At 42.3% G+C, this 21,209-nt stretch overlaps 1 protein-coding gene across 1 annotated transcript; it reads right to left on the bottom strand.

Moving 5' to 3' along the window:
- Positions 1-967: 967 nt before the first annotated feature.
- Positions 968-20,298, bottom strand: TAF15 (TATA-box binding protein associated factor 15). Its single transcript, XM_031591806.2, has 16 exons — positions 20,144-20,298; positions 16,013-16,049; positions 15,196-15,244; positions 14,909-14,999; positions 14,713-14,830; positions 12,125-12,408; positions 11,175-11,289; positions 5,941-5,975; positions 5,279-5,311; positions 4,671-4,780; positions 4,007-4,136; positions 3,272-3,361; positions 1,896-1,980; positions 1,717-1,805; positions 1,498-1,600; positions 968-1,272 (listed from the first exon to the last, which is right to left on the bottom strand). The coding sequence occupies exons 1-16, from the start codon at positions 20,151-20,153 to the stop codon at positions 1,233-1,235; spliced, it is 1,419 nt and encodes a 472-aa protein (XP_031447666.1). The 5' UTR covers positions 20,154-20,298; the 3' UTR covers positions 968-1,232.
- Between the last annotated feature and the right edge of the window lie 911 nt (positions 20,299-21,209).

Genomic DNA, 21,209 nt, shown 5'->3' with positions numbered 1-21,209 from the left:
TTGGAGCTTTAGAAAGTCTTAAATAGAGCTAGAGCTGTTGAGAACTGCTGCCCCCAGTGTTAGAAGTGGCAGCTTTCCAACCACCATCACTTGCCCCCAGGGGAATGTGGGCCCATGCCATGCTTGCTGCAGGATGGTTACATTTATAGACTGTACCCCAAGCTAGGAAGCTGGGTCACAGACATTAACAAAACCTATTTTTGTTCAGTTCTTAGTGAGCTCTGACTCAGTGGGAGGCCACTGAGATTGCACAGCTGTGTGCCTCGTTATATGGATTATAGATACAGACCCTAAAAACGTGCAGAGTGCAGAGTGACCCAGTGCAAGGAGTGAGAATCCTCTCTTCAAACCCTGGCTTAAATGCTGAATTCCAAACGTTTACAATGTGCCTACCTGGACATCATCCACGTCCTTTCTCAGAGATTAAACTGCAGCATGTAACACTTGTTTGCTATCATCCACATTTCAAAAACAGCAATTAAAATGTAGAGTAATAGATAGCAAGTTACCTTTTTTGTTTGTTTTTTGAAGCTGTTCCACCTTGGTTTTGGAGCTGCTGCTTGGATGTGACAAGCTCCTGGAGGAATGAGAGCACACTGCCATCTGCCTGCTCCTTGGGAAAGCTGCAGGGCACACCAACGCAGGCATCCTAGCTCAAGCAGAGCAGGACTTCAGTCTCAGAGCAAAATGGGAACAGAGGAGGGGACAGGTCTGTAAATCCGGGACAAAGGGTGTGTAAAGCAAACAAGCGTGCGACTGACTTAACTGCAGGTTTTCAAGTGAAAGCAGCACCTCATTAATGACACTTCATTAAAAACAAGATCCCATTTAGGTCACACCACTGGAAGACAGGGAGTGTGTGAAGAAGGATGTACAACTGAAGGAACTGGGAAACCGTAAGATTTCACAAATAAAACAATCAGCATTTATTGTTGTATTACAAAACACTTTGTATTTTGGCAATATTTTACAGTTTATCCTTTTCCTTCTTAGGGCCTGTTGAAGAGGTATGGAAGGGAAGAAAAGAGGAGAAAGTTGAAATCAGGATTAAATTTCCATGTCTCGCATAAAAAAAATCCTCCCAAACTGCCCCAGTCCCTCCCACCAAAATAAAAATCTAGTTTCACTCAGTTCAACTATCTGAAGAGGCCATGGGTGAAGCGGCAGGCAAAACTCTGGCAATTTCACTATCCAACGGGTCAAGAAGACAAACAAAACATTCACAGTGGTCTTCAGTATGGTCTGTTACGTTGATCATTTCTGAAATCATTCCTGAAAGGGAAAGAAAAAGTCACAAGGAATCTCTGAAGTGCATAAAAAATAGTCCTCTCAGTCAAACATCTCTACAGCTACTTCTGTGTCGTCTTCTGCTTACAGATACCTTTAACCAACAGTGCTCACAAAACACACCCAGTAGGCAAACTGACTTATTCACTTCTGAAGCTCTTATCTCTACTTGGTATTACACAACTAAGCAGGGGTAAAGAGATTGCTTACCTTCCTCCCATTTTACCCCCATAGCCTCCTCCTCGATCGCCACCTCTGCCACCACGTCCTCGATAGCCCCTTTCTCCTCCATAGCCACCTCTCCCACGGAAATCTGGAGGAAAATGCAAACCAACACATCCGTCAGGTTTTTCAGAAAGCTGAGGACATCATTAACAGCTTTTACACTTCAGAGGAGATGCAGCAGCTTTCAGGGATCTTTTTACGCACCTCCTCCTGATGGACGTGAATCCTCTGGTCTGGGCTCACCACACTGGTTGCAGGAGTTCCTGCGAGCGAAGTTCATGTTACCACAGGACCTAGGAAGGACAAGGGTTTCCCAGACTTAGCTGCTAAGAAACTCAGAGGGCTCACGTGAAACACCACTGCCCAATTAAAATGACACTTACGGGTTAGGACAAACCCAATCACCATTTTTGGGTTCCCCACTTCTACCCTGGAAGCCCCCACCTCTTCCATATCCACCTCGTGAACCTGTAAACAAAATTATAATCAGAATGAAGGAGGAGAAGCACCTAAGACTTATACATGAGAAGCATTTATTAAGGACTGCCACTGGCTTCAAAAAGTGACAGACAGACCTTCCATGTGGAAGAAAGAGTAGGTAGGCAATCTCTGTATTGACATTAATCACTAGGAAAGCCACAGTGGGAACTGTGAAGGAAGAGCAGGCAGGCAAACAACTGTACCCCTGTAACATTCAGCCTTCAAGAATTACTTTTCTGATGCTGCATTTGCTACTAGATAACTGAAGATTTGGGCAAAATGGCAACAGAAATTTCAGCCACTACCAAATCTCAGCAGAGGTTAATGTATGTGCAGAGCTCAAGTACACATGCTTTCATGGACAGATTTAGAACTTAGGAGACATGGGAAAAAAACCAAAAGTAGCGTGTGGTGGCTAGAAGAATTTGCTCCAACACATATTTATTATAAATTCTTTTTCAGCAACAAAAGGAAACATGATCACCTTGAATGGCCAATGGTAATTATATAAACCACTACGTGCTTTAATAAATTTCCATAAAAATGTAACAGTGTATAATTGTATCATCTACATATGGCCTGACTCAGTCACAGAACAAAGCAAACCCTGTGTGGATTAATGCCAGGATCCATCTGACACAACCACAGGGACAACACACAGCTCGTGCTGCATCAAAAAGACCAAGAACTTTTTTTTCCCAACTGAGAATTTTTCATCAGGTTCAAAATGTAAGAATGCAAATTTGTTGACAGCCACAAAACAAAACATGCTTCTAGTCAAATGGTAATTTATATCCAGTAGGCTACTGATAAAACTGTATTATGCAGAGAGCCAGGGAAATTAACATCTATTTAATTAAAGAAGTCGGGCATCCAACTGCTTCTCTAAGTCAGCAGCAGATGAATAACTTCCCTTGCTTAATACTATCTGGAAACATCAGAGTATCTAGAGACTTTACAGTTAAAAGCCAGCACTCACTGCTAATTCACATCTATCTGTGTGGAACCTGTTGATCCTCACAGTCATCATCATTTCTTTGTAAGGAATAGTGAGACACAATCTGGAGATTTTCCAGTTGAAAAGGAGCACAAGTTCTATGCAGTGCATAAAAGCTTACAGGTCTCAGTTGGTTCAATACTTCTTACTTACTGCCAGAATCCCAAAGACTCAAACGCTTTGAGAAATCACTTCTACAAAGTCAATTACCTTTATAAACTACTGGCAGTTAAAAAGCACTTCACTACACAAAATGAAGGATTTGACAGATTTTAGTCCCACCTCGACGTCCACCACCTCCACCTCCTCTCATGAATTCAGGTCTTCTAGTTGCAAAAGAAACTTTGATAACATTGCCATTGAATTCTTTTCCTGTGTTAAAACAGAGGGAAAAATTAATAGAGCTCCCAACAACACAGCAGCAAGTGCAAGAGAACAGAAGTGATGTGCAAATGCAGACTGACTAAAAAGCCTTTATGATGCAGGCAGCATGGAGTGAATGCTTTAGTTTAGAATGCACTGTTCAAAACGTGAGATGACAAACTCAATAATTTTTACATAAACCAAAAGATAAGACTTTTATACAGTGTAAGAGCCAGTGCAAAAATGAAATACTCCCAAGTAAGGGAAGGCATGACATTTTAAATACAAGGTCTCTGTTCTTCATAGATGCAAGGTTACCAGACAGCAAGCAGGGCTGTATGGGCACCTAATATAGTTATATTTGCTTTACCCTCCTGAAACAAAAGTAAAATCTTATTTTATCAGCAAAATAGTGTGCCATGACAGACTTCTACATACTATAATTCAAGTCCAAAATCTGAATTTTAGATCAGTGTATTGCTGGGATCTGCTCTTTTCCACTGTTGAACCCATGATTTAAAAACAATATGTACTGTAATTCTCCTCAACATACATGCAAAGCAGTTGGCACAATGTTGCCATAACCCCTGCCAAAACCTGAAAGTGCCACCCACAACACTAATAACAAAAGAAGAGGTAATTAATCTCACGCACCATCAAACCAGTCAATGGCTGCTTTGGCAGAAGGAGGGTCATCAAAAGATACCGTTGCTTCTCCCTTTGGTTTGCCAGTATCCTTATCTGTGTACAGATTTATCATAGGCTTGCCAGTCTTTTTGTTGGTCTGGAAAGAAAGGTTGTGTACTTAGCAAAGGAGAAATACTGGTAGAGTCAGTTCAGAGCATTAGCTGTAACAGGTAAGTGTCAGTAAAAAAACTGACAGCTCTCGGAGCTGGCTTGCAGAAAGATGCTTTTGATGGAAAGACACTTAATGGCTGCTCTCCATGAAGTGATGAGGGGCCTGTTTTTCACAAACATTGATGTTAAGAGCAGGAAGCCCTAATTCAGAACTGCAGAAGCAAAAGTAACAGCCATAGGAACACAGAAGCACACTTGCTGAAATATCAAGATGGTATAACAGATATGGAGTTAGTGACAAGGACTACAAAGACTAAAAAACTGAAAGAGACACAAAGCAACTGAATGTCACCAGCAAGCTGGCTTATTTCAAATAAGCTGTCACTACCCAGATAGAAATATTATCTCTAACTTCTGGGGAGCCACAGCAAGCAGCTGCCTCAGACAATATCCATTACACCTCCAATGCACCAACTCCACGTTCTCTTCCTCCTTACCAGAGATTTCTCACTTCACATACCTTTATAATGCCTATTTGTTTGAAGTAGTCTGCCACTTGATCTGTTGAAACATCCTCTCCAAGTCCTTGCACAAAGATGGTGTTGTTGTCAGAGTTGTCAGACTCTGAATCTATTAAAAATAAGCTACAGTTACCACACATCTTCCTGTTAGCAACAGAAGAAATATTTTAAGCTGAAGTCCACTCTTCCCAGTAGCAGACACTTATAGCCCAAGGATAACTTGTGTGAGACAAAAGATGAGAGCATTAACTGAGGTTAATGCCATCAACTTCAGCAGTGCATGCCCAGCTGTTTGCCATGCAGCCAGGACGTCACACCCTCCCAAGAAATGCATGTTTTAAATAATACAAATTTACAGCAGCAAGAGCAGTCGCTTGGCTCAACCCGATTCATGCTTCATCCACGTGTTTTTATTTGAGGCAACTCAAATCCACCCAAAAATTCACATGCTCTAAAGGAGAAGACATTTCTCTCAATGAAGACAAGCTGCAGCTAAGTCACCTTTGAGCCATGGGAACTGCAGCCACATCCATGTTTGCAGACATACTTTTAAAAAGCAATGACCTATGAGCAACAATCCAATGCCACCCACTGCTTGTTTTCTTACCAGCATCTGCTCTCTGTCCGTAATCTCTCTGACCTATGAAAGAGGTTCAAAAACAGAAGAAAAAAAAAATAAAAAAAGAGAAAAACTGTTTTTAGCAAAACGTTTTCAAGCAACTTTTTTTTTTCTTTTCTTTTTTTTTTTTTTTTAGAGACAAGAAAATATTTAAAGCATGTATGCAATGCATCTAAGATCTAAAGCATTAACCAGAGATTTAGAGGCATTTAGATTAAAACGTTCAACAGAAGGTGTCTGGACGTTACTGTGCTCTTTAACTTGCAGTGTGTGGCAGTTGCCACACTGATGCTATGCTGGTGTTAGCTTGCAAATGCTGGTTGTCAGATCACCGAGCACTTTACTGAGCTGTTGGTTTTTTTCCCCTCTGGTACCTTTCTAAGAAGTATTTGTAAGAAACAAAAATAATTAAAAAAAATAATATAAAAAAAATAAAAATCTAGTGAACATCACTGTCTCCACAAATTCTTTCATGCAGTTTGACAAAGCAGAAATCTAGCTTACTGCTAAAGGGTTGGCTATTAAAACTGACCAACACACCAGCCTCACCAAAACACTACAATGCTTCTACGAGACAGTAACAAGAGATTGGTGGCTTTTAGATTTATAAAGAATTTCCACTGAAACATTTTTGGATACTCGGCACTTACCACCATAATTTTTGAAGCCACCACGGTCACCACCACTGCAGAGGAAAAATTGAAGAAATGATTTCTTCCTTAAATCTCTATGTGCTGAGCCCAAGGCTCCATCTACAGTTAATGAGAGTTACTGTCTAGCAGCTAAAGCACCATCTCAACGTTCTGCTCTCTGACCATTCACGTTCAAAGATTTAAACACATGAAAGTGAATCACCTTCCAGGGTGATGCACTGGAGAAGAGGAGTCCTAAACAGTCATTTAAAAGTAGCCCACAGACATATCTTTGTTTCAACACTTCCTCCCATCCCACAAGCCAAAATAAGTGCTATTAAAAACCGGGTTTTAAAACAGAACCATTATTTTCATGAAAGTTAATGGGGTTTAATTGCAGATGTAATTGCTGCTTTGGAATAATTGGTACTTCAGTACTGTCTTATGAATAAGAAGAGCTAAAGGTAATCAACCTGTTGTTATGCATTTATATATTTATATATATTTTAGGTCCCCTCCAGCCTAAGCTGTTTGATGATTGTCCACTGGGGGCAAGCAGCAGTACCAGCCATCCTCTGAGAAGGCTGAGCAGGGACCTGCTGCACTGCCAGCACTTGGCACTACAGAGGGTGTGTGCATGTGAGCTTCAAAAGCAGAGCCTGGCAACTTTTAGTTCATTCATTCTGAAACCTGTGGCACAAAACGCAGACCACGTTAAGAGATGAGACACAGCAACGTTCCAAGGTTAGAAGGGAGATCTGAAACAGAGAGCTACTTTCCAATTACGTGCATGAAAAGAAACCCTCAGTTTTTAAAGTGTGTTTGTACTTGTAGGAACTGGAGATGCAGTATCTTAATACTAATCCAACAATCTAAACCCATGCAGAAAGTAAGTCCACGACCAATACAGCAAATATCAGACATGAGGACTTCACTTGAGATGTCAGGGGAAAAATGTGTGCAGTGTGATTCTGAGAAGTGATGGAGCTGGGTACACAAAACACACTGGAAGACACCTAACTTTGCCATGCACTAACTCTGCATCTCAGGCTGAGCTTTAGGGCAATTCAGAACTTCCCAATCATTGTTAACTGATGTCTGCTGAAATATGCTTTTGCTCACATGTGCTTCAGCCCATTATCTTCTGCTTAATCCAACCTGCCTGACCCAACCCACACCCACATCTGTTCAGTGGCAGATACCTTTGATGACAGATGAATGCTTCCCCTCGTTTTCCCCCATTTGTAAGTCCCCAGTTAATAAAGCTGCAGTGTGTTACACTGCTGGGGTTGGCAGGCAGAGCCACCCAAGCTGTTCAGGAGTTATACATGGGAGCTGGTTGTGAGAAGCTACTTCCAGTCTCACATTTACCCTTCACTGAGACCAGAAACATAAACCTCAGCCTCAGCAACTGAGCTAGCTCCCAAACTCACATCAGAGAACACGTGGAATATTTCATTTTAGCATTTCAGTCATTGCTTCCTCAGCCTTGCACACAGACCAAACAGACGTGTGGCCAGATGCAGTTTGAGGTTTGAACATCTTACATTAAGGTCACCAACAGCTTGCCAAGATTCAGCAGTGTCACCAACATACATAACAAAATAAAAGAGACTGAGACTGAACTGCAAGCAGCCAGAAAGCACACATTACATCTGCACGGTGATCAAACTCACTGCTGTGAAAAACTCATTGTCCTTTTCTTCTGTATTTGGCCACATTTAGACATCACCTACTTGAGTGTGAATGAGGTTCCTCTGAGCACTGCTTACTTCAGCTGGGAATACCTTTACATTATAGGCTCAGTTACATGGGGAGCACAATGCCATGCAGACAAGAAATACACTCAAAACATGGTAAGATATTGGCAGAAGTGAAACTAAATTCAGGAACCCAATTTCAGCTCCCAACACGTATCTATGTCTCATCAAGAGTGTGGGAGTTACATGTAAGAATGTGTTTTGCCATACAAGAAGTAAATGCCTGGTGCACCCATGATGTCACTGACAGATGGCTTTTCTGCTGCCCAAATTTACTGACTCTGCTCATGTTTCTCCAAATTCCATACAAAGCTAAGCTCAAGCATATACATTTCAAGGTAAATATTAATCTGAACACAAACCACTCTGTTCCAAGAATCATTTGTAGTTTCTTGATATCCCAACAAGCCAATTCCTACTCACACTACCTGGCACAGCAATTAAGTTGCATAATTAACTTTTTGCTTATAGCGCAGCAGCTTTCAATCTCAAAGAGAAAAAAAATCTATGCTGAACAGAGCTCTACACTGCATCTGTTTAATTTCACCAACACAGTGCATGAGCACAGGCAGAGCTTCTCTCTCCCATTCAGTGCAGAGTCTAAAAAAGAGGGGCAGTGTGGGTATGGCTGCTCACCTGAGTGAAATGCTTCATTCCCAAGACCTGCTGTACCTGCTCTCTAACCACAGGAGCTCAAAGATGAGCCTCTACTTTTACAGGTTAAAAAAAAGGTTCTGCTATTAGCAAAAATATCATTTATTGAGATTATCAGTACCTGTAGTACTGTACAACTCTGTGCTGTACAGCTCTGCACAAGCACAAAAGAAAAATGAGCATTCCCTACTGTACACATTTGGATCATTCTAGTTTTCAGAATAATGATTCACACCTGAATGTTACCAGCTATGTTTTAGAATACTTTACAAAGGACACTCGTAGAAATGAAAGCCCTCAGAATTTACAAATGCTGATTTGATCTTACCCCAAATACTCCAGAATTACCTTCTGCACTGCCAGACTGCTGCAGGTAGGTAACAGGCCATGGGGCCAGCAATAATCCTGCTAGAAAATAACACTGCAGCCAAAAACACCTTTACCACTGTACAGGACAGCACTGTGTCAGCAAGGACACTGTGAGCAGGGTGCCTTCATCACCCACCACCATGGAACAGATGAGGCAATGCAGCTGTAAGAACACCAAGCACTGGGCAGTGCTTACTGATGAACAACAAGCTGCAACAAGATCTCCCTGCTTTGCACTGCCAGGAAAGATGAGGAGTTTTTTTTATTAACATCTAACACAAAAGGGATTTATTTGCTACCATCTCAAATTAGTAACTATATTTTTTTCCTCACAGTGTCATGAAACAAGAACTAGATGCTGCTAAAACTCATTTACACAGTATTTTCTAATCATTATAAAAAACAGAGCCTGCATTATTACAGCAGCACAAATATTTCTGCAGACAAAATTGTTAGATTGGTATTTCCTGATGGCTATGGAATTTAAGCATTTAAACATGATCAAAGGAAAAACTTAAAGTATTACCTAGTTATTGCAGATGGACATGATGCTCCTACACATGCTGCTTTTAGTTAAAATAAAGAAACCCAAGGAAACAAAACCAAAAACTACCCTGACACCCCACATTTCAACAGGATTAAACACGACTTCTTACCTGAACTTCTTTCCCCCTGCTGATCATATGGCTTGCTATTTAATTTAACCTTTTATTCTTTTCCAATAAACACGTGACTTTGCTAAAACGTGTCAGAAGGAGAATCCCCAGCTATAGTTATGCAGAAAGACTGGGGAAGTATTTATGGCACTGCAGTTTCAGAAAAATACAGTCTGCATCACTGAATGGAAGCAGACAGACTTCACAATACATGTCCTAACGCCTTCCCACCTCAACACAATTTCCCCCCTTCCTCCCATTCACCTTCATTCTTTCCCCTTTTTGGGCTCTGAAGTGCAGTGATGTATCATTATCCATGTGGATGTGCACAGAAAATTTTTCTTACGTTTTGGAAAACTATGGCAAGGGGCTCCATCTTCACAGACATCCATTTCTCTTATCTCACAAGGACAGGAGTTTGTTTCAAAGTGATGAAGTGTACCAAACGAATGTTTTTTGAAGCTCACATTCATTTCCCACATTGGAAAGGGCTCAAGTAATTCTTTATTTTATTTTGAACAGATTATATCAAAGGAGTATGAAAAGCCCTCATTTACATATAAAAATAGGTTTTAAAAAAGTTCACTTCCAGCTATGAATGAACTCAAATTATTTAGCTAGTTAAGTTCACGTTATATAGAAACCCAGCACATTTTAATATTAAGAAACTACTAATATGTTCCTAACCGTGTTACCATGCCTGATTAGGAGAGGTCCATCTATATCAAAACAGCCATAAAGTACAATCTGGGACCACCCCAGAATCAGGAAAACCTTAAATATGGACTAAAAAGAGATACTTTAAAAAATAACCAAGTCTTACCACATTGTTGAATTTCTTTCTTTAAACTTTATCAGCTCAAATGAACAGCAGTGCATTATTAAAGTTCTTTATCTGGAGTTTATGCAATAACTCAGAATTCTGCAGACTATTTAAGGGTGATGTTGGCAAGCAATGCTTCCAAGCTCACTGGAAGCCTCTCTATTCTTAGTTTGCATCAGTGAGCATTCTACATACCCCAACCATCAAGAAGGTACATAAAACACAGCCAGCTGTGACTGTTTATTAAGAAGTAGCAATGCTATTTGGCCTAATTCGATGAGCTCTAAAGCAAAGGTCCCAGTCTCTCAGACCTATGAATGAAATCATCAACAAGCACAAAATTAAGCGTGTGCATATATTTTCTTGACAGCAACAGGGTCAAAGGCAATGGAAAGTTACCTCCTCTGTGGGTATTTAGAATCTACCTAAAGTAAATGGATTTAGACTGACAGCTAAACCGATAATAAAAACTATTTTAATGGAAGCTTAAAACTGGGAAAAAAAAAAGTTAAACTTTTGATTAAAATTGTATTTAGAAAGCTGAAAGATAATTAGTCAACTCTAATATAATGATTTGTCATCAAAGTCACAATATTTCCTTGCCAAAGGTTAGCTGCCTTAGCTATGAAATTTATAGAACTGTCTCAGACCTTGACTGTTGGCTTTCTCATTCAGAAAGGATTTTCACAGGTTTTAAATATCTTATTTCAAGTGATGGGTTCTGGCAGCTCTTTTATTGCAGCTAATGTAAATAAGATGCAGCTATGTGTCATAACAATCAAACACTTTGGTCTCAATCTGTCTTAACGTAAAAGCTTTACCTGAGCAAAATGCATCACTTTGTAGTGCAGAAAGGATTGACTTTAGAAACCAACTACCTTTCACTTTCTGAAATCTAAATCTATAAGCAAATAATAAAGAAATTTTAAAACAGCTAAATAATAAGGCCAAAGGGGAAAGAACTGCAGGCACCAGAATGAGATCACTTACCTATATCCAGACATATGACCTCTTCCATCCATGTCATATCCCCCTCTACCTCCTCCCTGTGACCCGCCATATCCTCTATTATCTTCTCCATACCTGCTCTTTTCCCGACGATCATCTGAAGGAAGAAAAAAAGACAAAGGATGAGCAAACTCATCCAAGTTCAAACTGTGGTGCAGTGAAAATTTCTGCTCTACATTTTCTTTTTCTTCAAGTCTGCTGCTTTCCAGATATGAATGGCAACTCCTAAATATCCCACTTCCATTATCTACTCCAGGAAGTAACAGAGCAAAGTTTGATTTTGCTCCACTTATCTCCCTCAGCCTCCAGTGCTGTGTGGTATCTTGGAAAGTAAGCACTCTGTACTTCAATTTTAAAATAAACACTACATTTCTCTAACATTAATGACATATCATCTAAAATATACTTTTCATTCTACTTCCCACACAGCCTTCTCATTTTGCAAAAGAAATCACAGAAGACAGAACAAGGATAACAAGTGTGGGCCCTGCTGCTTGAGCCAAGATTTTGCAGAAAATGGTCTGTCTCAAACTTCTCATTTCCATCTATCTCAGAATTTACAGAAGCAGCATGAAGTTGGAATGCAAACTACAAAAGCTCTTCGTGACTCATCCAGACCTTCATATAGGAAAAAGGTGCAAAACAGCTTGGAAGAAAATCCCATCCAGACCTTGTGGGACTCAGTGGACACAAACTCTGCAAGGCTGTCTCCAACAAGTACAACCACAACAATTTGAGGGCCCCAATGTTTTTTCATTCCTGCATAATGCAGTGAAAGTCTTAACACGTAAAACATTCCCCCATAATATCAACATGGAAGAAGAGCTTTAACCATTCATCAAATCAACTGTCCGTGGAAGGAAATCCATCTATTTCACAGTGCTTGCGTTCAATGTTACTAACCAATATTTAATTCAATCTGTTAATTTTACCTTGGCTGTTGTGGCTATAGCTTCCCTTCTGAGACTGGTAGGATTGCTGAGAATGGCCATATGAGCTCTGGTGCTGGTTATAGCCTGACTTTTGGTCATATGAGCTCTGGTGGCCATAGCCCGACTGCTGGTCATATGAGCCCTGGTGGCCGTAGCCCGACTGCTGGTCATATGAGCTTGACTGCTGGTCATAAGAGTCTTGGTTTTGTCCATAGCTTGACTGCTGGTCATAAGAACTTTGGTGCTGACCATAGTTTGACTTTTGTTCATAAGAGCCTCTTCCACTTAAAATAAACAGAATTTGTATTAATAGCTAAACGTTCACAGAACAGAGAGCAAAGTAATTGCGGAAAATACATGACATTGCTGAAATTCCCTGTCACAGTTACCTCCCAGTGATACGAAAACACTGTATGTCTCATCTAATCTCTGCTGGGATATATCTGACTTTAAGTAAAACTGAGGCAGAAAAATGTACATTGCCATCACCTCCAAGACATCCTCAACTTCCTCCCAAAGAGTAATGATCAGCAGTGCTCCCCTTACATATCCCAGAATAAGGCTGGCTTTCTCCCTTCTCCCCAGTAGCATGACAATAGCTGATACAAAGCCTATGACCCACTAAATGCCAAATCCATCTCTCTACAACACAGTGAGAAGATACTCCCTGCTCATGCTGTATTGTGCAGCTGATATTTCCAGCACACATAAAACCCCAAAACTTTGCACTCACTGAACTGCACCCTGTGTATTTCTGGATGTTCTGCCATTTTGCCAAGCACTTTTCTAACTCTTGTGATGTCCTCAAAAATTCCTGTAATCCTTCCCACTCAAGTCATCTATCTATAGTACCTCACTAACTTTTATCAAAAACTTTGATCAGACTCATCATCTCTTTTATATTATAACTGATCGTGTCCCTACATTCTGAGCAGGAATCATCCATAACTCTTCTCCAACTCCATCATTTAATCAAATATATAGCAACCACAACGAAACTTCACCTCTACCACATAACCCCAAGGCTACTTACTAATTCACACAAGGTAGAAGCAAAAGCATTTCAAAAAACTTGGTATGCAAGAGAACTATTGTTCCAGTGGGGTTACCTGTCATAGCAAGAATTTACATACATTTATGAGAAATAATTGCATCTAGGAAACACTGACTGTTACTCATCCTTTTGTCTTCCCCCTAGGTACTTAGTTGTGGCTTAAATGTATTGTCTTTTGAGTAATTGAGATTAATCACTTTTGTCACCCTTTCTTCTCGTCCTCATCACTTCTCACACCCTTTTCCAAAAGATGAGGCATTACATTTGCCACTCTCCAGTCCTTCTCAATCTTACTCACTCCCCAAAAAGCAAACAAACCAAGAAAATCCACAGGAAACAGAAACTTCTATAAGAAGTTTCCACTAGATTTTCAAAAACTCAGCCAATCGATCTCTAACTATCCCATCCAACTAAGTACTTAATTATGTGATCATCCATTCCAAAATTATCATCATTTTTAATATCCCACTTTCTCCTTATTTGTTACAACCGTGCGTAGACAACCAAAACTGAACCATATACCTGCCCTCCTTTCAGTGACACTCTGAGTGGCAGCACCTGAAGTTCAGACAGCTTAAAACCTTACTTGTCTATATTAAGATGCTTTGCAATAATAACTACAAAAACAGAAACCAAGCACAGGTTTTCTGAAGCCCAGATAGTTTAATAAGCTTGCAAAACAAAGTCAGAATTCTTGGACTCTGAACACAAGAATGGGGCTTTATATGTACAATGCATTTTTAATAGATAACGTGACTCTCATTAAAGACTGACTGTAAGAAGTAACCTTGGAGTAAATGCACAGAGTTTGCAAATAAGACAATAAAGTATTTTAGCACCAGGCTGCTTTTCAAGTTCTTATTGGGTTGGGCTGAAAGAATACTTTCAAAGTTGTATTATTAACCCTCCTGCAAATGGGTACAACTACATCTAACAAATGAAATACATTTATGACAGTGTGAAGCACTGAATCTATGATTGCAGAGTGCATATGGGCATTTAAGTCGATTGATGAGAATATAAAAGCATGGTTTGAGAATCCAATTTGGTTGGAAAAATATATATCTCTTAAATGGTATTTCTGAATCCTTTCCTCTTCTTTCCAGCAAGAAAAGACATTCCAAGCCATAGAAGACACCTGCAAATCTAAGAACTGTAAGGTTACTGTAACTTTATGTCAAAAAAAAACATGAATAGACAAATAACCAACCCAACTTTTTCTTCATCAAAACACTCTCTACCAAATCCATTATTTGTTGAGGTCACTATCCAAAGACTTTCTATAATTTCTCTTCCCCTATACCATGGCTTCAGGACAACACATCTATTCTTATCTAAAGAAATATGCTTTCCCTACTTCCTATTCTTTGAGGCATTGAAAAGGTCTTAAAACTGTAAATTATTAGACATTTGTCATTTGTTTTCTTGTTTTTTATTTTAACAGCTATAGCACAAAACTTGTTATAGCTCTAGTTAAGAATACACGACTACTAGACAGGACTTTAAACAGGCAATGTAATCTCAGCTTTCTTACCCTCTAGATGACCCTTTCTGCTGCCCCTGGTTGCTGTAAGACTGCTGGTTGTATGAGCTCTGATTCTGATTATCATAACTGGACTCGTCATCATAGCCATGGGAATCTTGTCCGTAACCTTGGAATTGAGAAAGAAATCTTTTAGTAAATATTCACCTTTTAGTTACTGACAATGAATGTAACAAGATACCCAAACCTGTTTGATTTTGTCCATAGTTCCCATGATAGTTTCCATAGCTCTGTCCGTAGGAGGAATTGTCTCCACTCTGCCCATAACCAGAATATCCCTGTAATTCGGAGCACATATTTAAAAGAAACGTAAACCCCACAGCAGGTTTCAGTACAGTTACAGTACAGTTTTCCTTTGCCAGACACAACTGCAAACACCAAGTACAGCTGAGAAGAGATTCCTTCCCAGCCCAAACAGTGCAACCCAGGAACAATCTTTTTACACCAACTTAGAAAAACGTTTTTCAAGCTTACCTGTGTTTGTCCATAACTTTGATTGCTCTGGTTGCCATAGGATGAATAGCTGAAAGAGAAAAAATGCAGTTAGAAAATATTTATAGCACCGTCCATGTAGGCTGGAAAGTGTTTGGGGTGTTGTTTTGAAAATCCTCCAGTTGAAGGCATGTTAGAAACACATCAATAAACGAATGGTTACCATGCTCAGATGTCAGAGCCATAAGAGCTTATTTTAATGTCTGCTCTGTTTCAAGTGTAAATTTAAAGCACATGAAAGTTGGGCTTATTGCTGTTTGATAAACTACCAAGAAACTCAGATAGATGCAGTGTTATCCATGATTTTTACACTTCTCTAGGAACACTTTTTGTTTTGCTGATTAAAGTACACCACGTACCCCAAACATACAGTTTTTATATCATAAAATTATTAACAGTTTTCACAGTTTTTTTGCCTTTTTAAAAAATCCCTATACTGGGAAAATGGTTATATGGCCATCACGTGTTTGTCTATAAACTTTGATTAACATTTCAGGGAACAGCTGAAGGCAGCCTTACAAAAAACCTATCTCTATATTCGTGACATTTCAGATTAAATCTCCTTATTGTCTTCGCTGGGTGAATATCAGCTTTTTGTCCTATTTTTTAAGATTTCTTAATGAAAGAAATCTGGTCCCAAGCTTCCTGCAACTGTAACGTGCAGAATGTATCAATGCTGTATAGTGTTGAAGAAAAGATTGCAGAATCTTGCTGGAAATCCTAAATGACCTTTTATTTGGCATATTTAATTGCTAACAGGAACAAACAAAACAAGAAAAACAAGAAAAAAAGTCCATACCTCTGCTGGCCTCCAGACTGACCGTAACTTCCAGAATCTAGAAAAGAAGGCAGTCATATTGAGAATTTCTAATGGGTGTCTGGTTCCTTGGCCTGATATGAAAGGAAGAAGGCTGGGGAGAGGCAGGAAGGTGCAGGTGCAGTGAACAAGGGGATTCGCTCTCCCAGTAGAACCAGGCAGCTTCTTCCTCATCCTCAGACAAGAGGCCATGCACACACAAGCACGGCGTGTGCAGGACCCATAGCTTCTCTTTTGGAAGTGCCTGGATTCCATCTTCACGTTTCCACGTTCCTCCTCAACAGCCAGGACTATACAAGCCTTGCTAATGGCTGTCGAGTGTAGTGCCATCATCAATGAACAGAAAGCAGCCACTTAATTAATCCAGCAAAGCTAAGTAGGTCAGTCCTACTGAACCCCATTTTAAGGTACCATGCAAAGCAAGGAGGTGGAACTTGGAGATGTAAATCAGGGATGAAGAACCACAGTAGTTCCCTTATTGACCATGCAAGAACAAATCCATTCACATACAAGCTGCCCAGATAGGTATAATGCAGCTTATTTCCCAGTAATGGAAACATCAGTTATCATGGAAATTGACTCTTGAAAGACAATTACACTGGATGGGTATTTCAAAATACAACTTCAAGGAAAACAAACAAAACAAAAAAAGAAACTTACACCATCAGCAACATCACTGAAATTGTTTGACTTGTATTAAGGTCAATCAACCTAGTTTATAAAAGCTATGAGTGCTACAACAAGCCTTACTAACTCTAGGAAAGCCTACTACGCTGGAATTCAGTTCTTAAACAGGATGCTCTTGTCTTCACGTTAATTCAGCTTACCACATTATTATGTCTCGTTAATTGCAGAAAGATGGGTCTCCCTGGCTAAGAGGGAGGGGAAAGCCCTGTTCCTCCAGCACAAACACAGCACATCATACCTTGCTCCATCAGCTTCAGACCTTTCCAATGCCACCCCAACTCTTGCCACTTACACTTGAAACTTCTATCTTCCACCTTGCACCAAAGCCCAAGCCCTGGTCTCCCTGCAGCCTCAGCAGTACCATCCCTCTGGGGAATGCCTTGCAATTCTTCTCTTTAAGGTACCCAAAAACTTGTACAAACATCGCAGCACCGTGGTCTAAAAAACAGCTATTAGAATTTCTGCTTTCATCCCCCATTTCTGTTTTCCCCATCTGTTTCTATGTATATAACCTCTACTCCAAGAACTGACTAAAAAGCTGAAACTGAGAGTGAGTTACAGTGCAGAAGAAATGCCATAAACTATAAACAAACAGCAAACATACACCAAATCGCTCCAAATCTGTTCATCACACCTCCCTCATCTGGCTATAAATCTGTTCCTGCCAGTACTTACACTTAAACTCAGGCACTCAGCCAAGATCAGGATGTCACCTCAGCTACTCAGATGCAAAGCAAGGGGTTTTAATTGCAAAGCATCTCCACAAGGCACCAGAAAGCATCGCACTGCATACTGCAAGAGAAGCACTCAGCAGAACCTAACAAGAGCTGCAATATCTGATTTCACATCTCACAGTGTTTTCACCCAGATGTGACACATTCTCATCATTTTGCACCCCTACACAAATATTTTGTTGCTTTTCCATAACAAAAATCAAATGTGTATCGTTTTTAACAAGGCAAAGGTCACATCTTTTACATTATTTCCATTTGAATGATAACAAAGCTTATTCAATAGGCTACAGCATTTTAAAATGATTGTTTTGCTACGAGTTTTGCATACAGTTTGTCTTGGTTTCAGCTGGGATGGAACTGTTTTCTTCAGAGTGCCTACTATGATGCTGTGTTTTGGTTTTAGGAGAAAAATGATGCTGATAACACACCAATGTTCATAGCTGCTGCTAAGCAGGGCTGTACAGAGCGATGGCCATTGGAAGCAAAGGGCCCAAAGAGCTGGGAGAAGGGGAAAAAATTGGGAGAGCTGACTGAAACTGGCCAAAGGTGTATTCCATCCCATGACATCAAGCAGAAGGAGTTTTGAACAGGGTGGGAGTTCATCTCACTCTCTTCTGCTGATGTGGGGCCAGCTGGGCACAACTGCTTGCATATCACTTGTTATATACGTTTATATCTATATTTGTCATAATTATTATCCTTTTCTTTTTCTCTATCTTAGTAAATAGCTTTATCTCAATCCACAAATTCTACTCTGTTGTTCTCCATTCTCTCCCCCATCCCACTGGGAAAGGGGGGGAGTGAGGAAATGATCACGTGGTGCTCAGTCACTTGTCAGGTTACCCCACAACAGCGTTAATTCAGTCAATTAAATAAAAGAATATCAATGGTCGTTAGAGAAAGAATTCTTGAGCGAGGATGTAATTACCTATAAGCACAAGAATTACATTTGACCTCCGTTTCTCCCTCAGAAACTTCTGCCAAGCCACAACAATTTGGGAAAAGACTAAAAGCAACCAGATAAGGAGCCTGTAAAATATGAACATCTCGAATCAGGGGAATTTCCTTTATTTATACATTTTTCCTCCGTGCTGATTATCCCTTCTTGGACTGCTTAGTCTACAGCCTTCTGATTGATTTCCTTTGGTGGGCTCAGCAGGGATGTGAGTTTTTTGGAAACAACAGATTTAATTCTGGAAAGTCCTGGATGTGCAGGGACTTCTTCTGAATGTAGAAACAGCTAATGGAAAAATTCCCTGTGAGTGAAGTGGGATGTAGCTTACAGTACTGCTCTGGAGCCATATACCTCTTAAAAAAGAATATGCAGTGCATGCCTCAGAACTGAAGTTGTTCTATGAGATGATTTCACATAAGGAAGAAGCAGCTTGTACAGCATCCTCAAGAGAAAAAGAATCTTACCACGGAGTAACGAGGAGACACGTCAGGTGCTTGGCTGGTACCTACCTGAGGTCTGGAAGAAAGGGTGTTTAGTTCACTGCCAAACTTCATTCATTTGGCAGAAGAATCTGTGGTCTCAAAGGCTCACACCTTTGAATGTGTTTTCTTCTCACTGCAGTGCACTGCCCCTTGCACTGGGAGCCCTTTGGCACAGCTTGCTTGGTTTTCTCTTACTCTGACATTCACGTACATGCCAGCAGACCACACTACAACAGCTCAACCCTGATAACTGAGGGCTAGAGGCATGTCCATCCTGTGCAGGAGGGACAGAAAGGAATGCTCCCTCCCCAGGGCTTTTGCTGCTGGGCTCAAAATGGGACCTCACATCCAACAAGGTTAAGAAATGGCACCACAGCCTGCTGGCAGAAACCCCAGGGAAAAGCTAGGAGGCATGGGCAGCAGTTATGGGGCACAAGCTGGGGGAGGGCAGGAAGGCACAGCCCATGCTGGTGGGGGCACAGCCCAAGGGGAGGGTTGCACCCCATGCTGCATGATGCACAGCAACAAGAGGTGGGGCAAATCCCATTCTGTGGGGTGCACAATCCAAAGCGGGGTGGGAGCAGAAGGATATCCTATGGATGGAAGGGACAAGACCCAAAGGGAGAAGGAATCACATCCCGTGCCGGAGGTGCATGATTCAAGTGGGGGGTCACATTCCATGCTCAGAAGGGGCAAGATCCAAAACAAGAGGAATCACATTCCATGCTGGGGGTGTACAATCTGGGGTTATGGGGATCACATCCCATGCAGGGAGTGCACAATCTGGGGTTTGGGGATCACATCCCATGCAGGGAGTGCACAGTCTGGGGGAAGTATCGCATCCCATGCTGGGGCTACACGATTCAAGGGGGACAGCTCACATCCCAGCCTGGAGGTGGGCTGCACAATTCAGAGCAGGGCCCCACACCGAGGGCAGACCCCTGCCCCAGGGGGCGTGGCCGCACAGCCCCCGAATGAAAAAGGGGCGTGGCCTCGTCCGCCCGCAGCTGGGGTCTCTCGGGAGGGGGCGTGGCCTCGGCGGAGGGGGCGTGGCCTCGGCCGCCATTAGGGGGGCGTGGTCCCCTCCCCCTCCCCGCCGGCGGAGGCGCGCGCGGCGGGCGGTGCGTGCGGGGAGGGGGGGCGCCCCGTTCCCTGCCCCCCGACGCGGCCTCCTCCCCCAGCGGCCGCCCGCGCCGTCCCAACGTGGGGAAAAGCCGCCGTCCCCTCCCCGCACCGCGCGTTCGGGAGCACCTACCCGAAGCCATGGCCGCTGCCGGGCGTTGCGCTGCGGGACGGGAGCGAGCGGCGGGAGCGAGCAACGAAGTTAGCCGGGACCGAGCGCAGCGCCGGCCGCGCGCACAGTGAGGCACCCGCAGCTCGCGCAGACTGCGGGGCCCGGCAGCCAATCAGCGAGCGCGGCGCGTTCCATTCGCGCGGCGGCGCGGGGGGGGGCAGCGGGGAGCTGGGCGGGGGCGGTACCAACGTGGGGGGGGGCGGGGGGAGCCGCGCTGGGATCCGTGAGCGGCGGGGGGAGCAGGGCGCGCTTGGACGGCACCACTTCGTGGCGGCGGGGGGAGACCGAGGGACTCTGGGAGCGGCCGGATCCCAGCCGAAGGGGCAGGGCTATCGGTGTGTTTCAGGTAATAGGGTTTCCTAAAGGAAAGCCATGTTGGCAGAGCGCCCAGTGTTCTAGAAAGCCACGTGTTGGTTCGGGGAGCAGCTTTCTGAGAGAAGAGATTGTGATCTGGGGGTTTTTGAGGCAGGAGATGTTGCTTCAGAAATGAGGTTTCATCAGGGATGAACAGAAATTAAAGCGATTTGATTGCAGCGGAATGGATTGATGGCTGAGTTGGGCTGTTTCTAAATACCACTGCCATGGCCTGAAATAAGTTTCTGCAAAGCGAGTGCTGACTGGAATTATTAATTTTAAAAAGAGTTGCTCTGTGTAGAGCCTCTGAATCTCTAGTTCCAAAGCAATTGAAGTGTTTGTGTCGTTGGATGCCCCATCCCTGGAGGTGTTCAAGACCAGCTTGGACAGAGCCCTGGGCTAATACCAGATCTGGATGATGGTGGCCCTGCCTGCGGCAGAGTGTTGGAATTGGAATTGATGATCCCTGGTGTCCCTTCCAACCCAAGCCGTCCTGTGGTTCTGTGATCACTGGAAATGGCACTGAGACAATAAGTGAATGTTTTTATTGCCTGATGGGAGGTCAGGGGTTCCTGACAGCTCACAGCAGGCTCAGAGTGGAAGCCCCTGCACTGTGCTCTTTCTTTGCTCCCCCCAAGAAGCTGGAGTTGGAAAAAGAGATTGGCCCTTGGTC

The sequence above is a fragment of the Phasianus colchicus genome, chromosome 21, assembly GCF_987193195.1.
Source record: "Phasianus colchicus chromosome 21, bPhaCol1.hap1.1, whole genome shotgun sequence".
NCBI lineage: Eukaryota > Metazoa > Chordata > Aves > Galliformes > Phasianidae > Phasianus > Phasianus colchicus.
This window is presented reverse-complemented; position numbering and strand designations above follow the sequence as displayed.

Bases quoted from the DNA above. Each gene is read 5' to 3' on its own strand.
- TAF15 (XM_031591806.2), bottom strand. The intron at 5,976-11,174 runs GTAAGTGATCTC...TTTCCTCTGCAG, and splicing joins GGTCATATGTCTGGATATAG to TGGTGGTGACCGTGGTGGCT. The intron at 1,273-1,497 runs GTAAGCAATCTC...TTTCCCTTTCAG, and splicing joins GGGGGTAAAATGGGAGGAAG to GAATGATTTCAGAAATGATC.